The 5,062-nt window shown below is 35.0% G+C and overlaps 1 protein-coding gene across 1 annotated transcript; it reads left to right on the top strand.

Moving 5' to 3' along the window:
* The first annotated feature begins 455 nt into the window (after positions 1–455).
* LOC131605491 (uncharacterized) lies at positions 456–2,794 on the top strand. Its single transcript, XM_058877839.1, has 2 exons — positions 456–566; positions 1,856–2,794. The coding sequence occupies exons 1-2, from the start codon at positions 456–458 to the stop codon at positions 2,792–2,794; spliced, it is 1,050 nt and encodes a 349-aa protein (XP_058733822.1).
* Positions 2,795–5,062: the final 2,268 nt, after the last annotated feature.

Genomic DNA, 5,062 nt, shown 5'->3' with positions numbered 1-5,062 from the left:
CTGCAATAAATTAGGCATAATGATTTAACAGTTTTATAAATTATAGTTCATGAGTATATTGTAATGAATTAGGATTAATGATTTAAAAGTAACGAATTATTCATGGATCTATTGTAACATCCATTTTTATTATTCATGAGTTTAATTTATATTATTGTAAGGTTGTATTTTTGGTTCTTTTCTATACTAGTTTTTAACATGGTGGTCTTCTTGTATACTGTTAGGAACAAATTGAAGAGGGTTTGACACAGAGCAGTGTTGATGAATCTCTAATTTCTCCTTATGATATTATCGGTAGAGTCCTTGGGCCCGAGCATTCTGGAAGAGTGAGAAGCATGGGTATGGGATCAGCTCCTACCAATACATTTAGAAATAATGGAGTTAGACTTTCAAACTAGAGTAATTCTTCAACAAGTGCTGCAACATCATCATCTAACTTTTGGCAAGAGAAATACATGAATTTGGAATCTCAAGTTCAAAACAATATGGCAACATTTAAAGCACATATTATGATGAAAGAAGGAAAGATTCATGATCAAGTGGCTGATATATTGGGTTTATCAAATGTAAGTTTTGTTTCTTATCTTTCCATTTCACTATTCCATTAATAACAAAACTCTGCAGATTTATTTCTCATACTTATTTTAAAAATATTATATTTTGATAAAAATATGTAATGCCTAAATTATTAGTTAAATATATTATCTAATTAATTGTTTCTTTTATAATTTCAGCCAAGTGATGTTGCAAGTGAGCCTAATTTGTTGTTGGTTTTAAGAGGATCTTGTGGTGGTAGTAATATTTGATGTGTGTTTTATCAAGAAGATTGAACAATACCAATATTAATTCTATGTTTTCTTTATGTTGACTCTTTAGATGAAAACTTATGTTAGACTATTTTGAATTTGTGTATGCTATTTGCTCTAGCCAGATATGCAATGCCTCTAAATCCATTATTATGCTGGAGGCTTGTCTCCTGATTGGAACTGCAGGCTGACAAAAATTATTGGATTCACTAAGGCCTCTCCTCCTTTTATCTATCTTGGAGTTCCCATTTTTATAGGTAAACTTAAAGCTTCTCATTTCCTTCCCCTTGCAGGTAACATAAGGCTTAAGCTGACAACTTGGAAATCTAACCTTTTATCAATGGATGGATGAGTTCTACTTGTCAAAATTGTGATCCATAGTATGATGGTGCATAACATTACCATCTATGACTGGCCCTCAAGCATCATAAAAAGCATTGACAATTGGACTAGGAACTTCATTTGGAGTGGCAATGTTGAGAATAGGAAGTTGGTTATTGTTTCCTGAAAAAAAATGTTATTCTAAGACATCTGAGGGAGGTCTTGGAATCATATCTTTGAAACACTACAAAGCAGCTACAAATTTGCACCTTTGCTGGAAGTTTCTCAACAGCAGTCAATCTTGGTCTACTCTTGGCTGCTAGAGTGAAAAGAAATGGTAGAATTATCAAATATTCCATTAATTCGTCCTTGTGGAAAGGTTTAAAGGTTATGTATGACAATAGTATTTGGATAATTGGCAATGGCAGGAAAATCAATTTTTGGTTAGACAATTGAGCTAGAGAAACTCTTGCTTTCAAGTACCAAATTCCAGAAAAATTTCAACTTAATCTCACTTCCAAGGTTGCTGACTGATGGAAAAATAACTCTTGGTCCCTTCATGACAATATCCTTTTAGCTATACCTAATCTTCTATCAATAATCTCTTCCTTTTCCATATCTGATCTGGACTTAGAGGACTCCATAGCCTGGAAAATGGGGAAAATTGGGAGCTAACAATTAAGCATGCCTATCATATGCTAAAGAAACCTTCTAATCTTGATAAATAGGCTAATCTTGCTTGGGACAAAGACTCTGCTTCTGCTCATTCTGTGTTTGTTTTGAGGCTCATGCACAACAGAATCCCTACTGATGAAAACCTAACTCTGCAGGGCTTCTCCTTTCCCTATAAATGCTCCATTTGCCTTGGTTCAATTAAAACTTCTGACCATCTGTTCTTTGGCTGCCAATTTGTTGCTAACATTTGGAATTGGTTTAGAACTAATCTCCAAGCCTTTTTCTCTATCAATTTGATGGCTGGATATTTCCAAGTTCTAAGGATCTACTGGAACTCTCAAGCCTTAGTTGTGAACAAAGCCAACATTATTTTCATTCTCTATCAAATTTGGCAGGCCAGAAACATGTTCAGGTTTGACAAAAAATCAACTCATCGGAAGTCATGCATATCCAACATTGCGGCTAGAGCAAAGTTGGTTGGTAACTTAACCACTAAGAAAGCGGACGACTCACTACATAGCTTATCCTTTCTTAAAAGCTTTGGCATAAATATTCAACCTCGTAAACACCTATCTGCGGTTGATGTCATTTGGTGTCTATCGGCTAGGGGTTGGAGTAAATGTAATATTGACGGTGTGGAGGTGGGTTCGACCTTGCTTGCGGCTTGTGGTGGGATCTTTCGTAATGAACAAGCTACTCACTTGATTAGTTTCAGTGCGTATTTGGAGACTGGCACTCCAGTTTTGGCTGAATTCTTGGCTGCGATAATTGCGATTGAGAAGGCCAAGCAGATGCAGTGGTCCAAGCTATGGCTTGAAACAAATTGTATTTTGGTTGTGAAGGCTTTTTCGAATCCTAATCTGGTGTCGTGGAAAATCAAATCTCGTTGGCTTACGTGCTGGGCTTACACTCTTATCATTGAGTTCAGGATCTCTCATATTTTTCGTGAAGTCATTTTTTATGCGGATTTTCTAGATAATATCGGCTTATAGAACAAAAACTTAACTTGGTTTAATTTTGCGCGTAGGGATACTGTAACACCCCATATTTTCCGTTTATTAATTTAATTTGGATTTAAATTAAATAATTGGAATTTTAGTATTTTTATTTGGATTTAAATGGAAAATGATGGAATAGGAGTTATTGGGCTTATGGTGTAACGTTAGTAAAAGAGGGGTGCTATTTGGTTAGGCCTTTTACTAAGTTGTGGTCATTTTATTTTATTTTTCATAAAATAAGAAAAGAGCCAATTGGGGAGAAAAAGGAAGAACACGTGAAAGAGAAAATGAGAGAAGAAGAAGAGGAAGAAGGGAATCTTCAAGAACATCCATTGAGGTAAGGGGGGGACTCTTCCTTTTAGTATCTCTTATGTAGTCTTAGGTAATAGGTATATTGATGTATGGTTTGATTCAATTAGATATTAGGATTATTAGGTTAGGGTGTTATGATTTGGATTGAATTGATGAAATTGTATGATTGATGGTTATAATGCGTTATTTTTGAGGTATGATGATGTATGATGATAAATTCGATGTTTGTGTACCTGTATATGATGTTTGGAATCATTTTTGGGTGAAAAGGGTGTGAAATCACAGGTCTGTCGCAGACCTGAGAATTGGTAAAATCGCAGGTCCACTGAGCGGAGGGGGTCCGCTGAGCGGAGGTCCTGACCTGGTTAGCTTCTGTCTAACGTCGCTAGTGGTTCGCTGAGCGGAGGTCTGAAGAAATTCGCTTCTGCCTCGCGTCGCTGAGCAAACCTTGCTGTGCGGGAATTTTTCTAAAACTTTAAAATGGTGTATCTTTTGATCCGTGAATCTTTTCTTAGTGCCGTTTTGGGCGTTGTGCATGTAATTAAATGTTTAATATGATGAATGATGAATATGGGCAGTAGTCGACTTTATTTCTTTAAAACCCAATTTAATTACTTGATGAGAATTGAACATTGTGTGCATATGAGATAGGTGTGACAATGTATTCGATGTGATGATGAATTGGTTGTGATTATTATTATGATTGTGATGAATGCATGACTATTTGAATGATGTTGAAAACATGTACATACTTATTCGGTGATGTGGTGTTAAGATGAGTTGTTCATCGTGATTCGGTGATGTTTTTAAGTATGTTATGTGTGTTTCATTCATTCATATGCATTCGGTGATGGATCCCGGTGATGTTTAGATCGATGGTGGACATATTTCCCATTGTGCGGAAATTGTGTAGGTGGGTCGTATCTCGATGAGGCGTAGATCGGTCAGGTGGATTAATTCCACGGTTTATTGGTACCACATGCATAATGTCAGTTGTGTCATATGCATTTTGTCATTTCGTGATTGTATGGATTTCTGTATCATGTATTGTAATCTATTATTGTACGAATTGATGAATAATAGATGTAAATCTGAATATGTATAATTGGGTGAACGGTATATTATGGTGCTTGTTGCTTATGAATTGCATAATATTTACTAACTGCGAATGAGACTCACCCTTACATGTTGTCATTTTCAGATTGAGGAGTAGCGGCATTAGTGGTTGGTGAGGATGACTCGTAGAGTTTATCCGTTTATGTTGGGTCGTGTCGGTCATGCTCTGATCTTGTAACACTGGGGAACGATATTTTTATAGTTTTATGAGATTACTCTATTTTATTTGGTGTTGGATTATATTTCCATTGGTTGTATTTGACGATGTTTCTTATTCTGCTGTGATAAACATGATTATGTTTTGGTGAACCGTTTCCTAATGAAGCATGACTTTGACCATAGTTGGTTTAATTGTTTTAAATAATTGTGGCACCCTTGTGTTTATGTTTTTACTCTGATATATTTATTTAAATTGTCGCGGGGTTTAGAAGGGTGTTACAGATACTACTACGAATTACTTGTTAGACAAGGCGGGAACTCATAGGCTTAGGCTTTGTTCTTAAGAGGTTTTGGCTTGGTCCCCCTCTTGTGTTTCTTGTTCTTCTTTCCTTTGATTTTAATATAATCATTTTTCTTTTAAAAAAAATTGTGTTGGATTAGATGAAAAATTATGCTAGACAATTTTGAATTAGTGTTGGATTAGATGAAAAATTATATTAGACTATTTTGAATTTGTGTTGAATTGTCAGATTTAATATAACATTGGATGTTTTGAACCACGCGTTATTATTATCATCTTAAAATTGTAGATGTTATCATGAATTTGGCAAGTATGCTTCCATTTTAAATAGATTTATGTTATATTATTTATTTATTTTTAAAATTATTTAGTAT

The sequence above is a fragment of the Vicia villosa genome, linkage group LG5 (genome assembly GCF_029867415.1).
Source record: "Vicia villosa cultivar HV-30 ecotype Madison, WI linkage group LG5, Vvil1.0, whole genome shotgun sequence".
Classification (NCBI taxonomy): domain Eukaryota; kingdom Viridiplantae; phylum Streptophyta; class Magnoliopsida; order Fabales; family Fabaceae; genus Vicia; species Vicia villosa.
The sequence above is the reverse complement of the archived record's forward strand: the minus strand, read 5'-3'. Positions and strand labels throughout refer to the sequence as shown.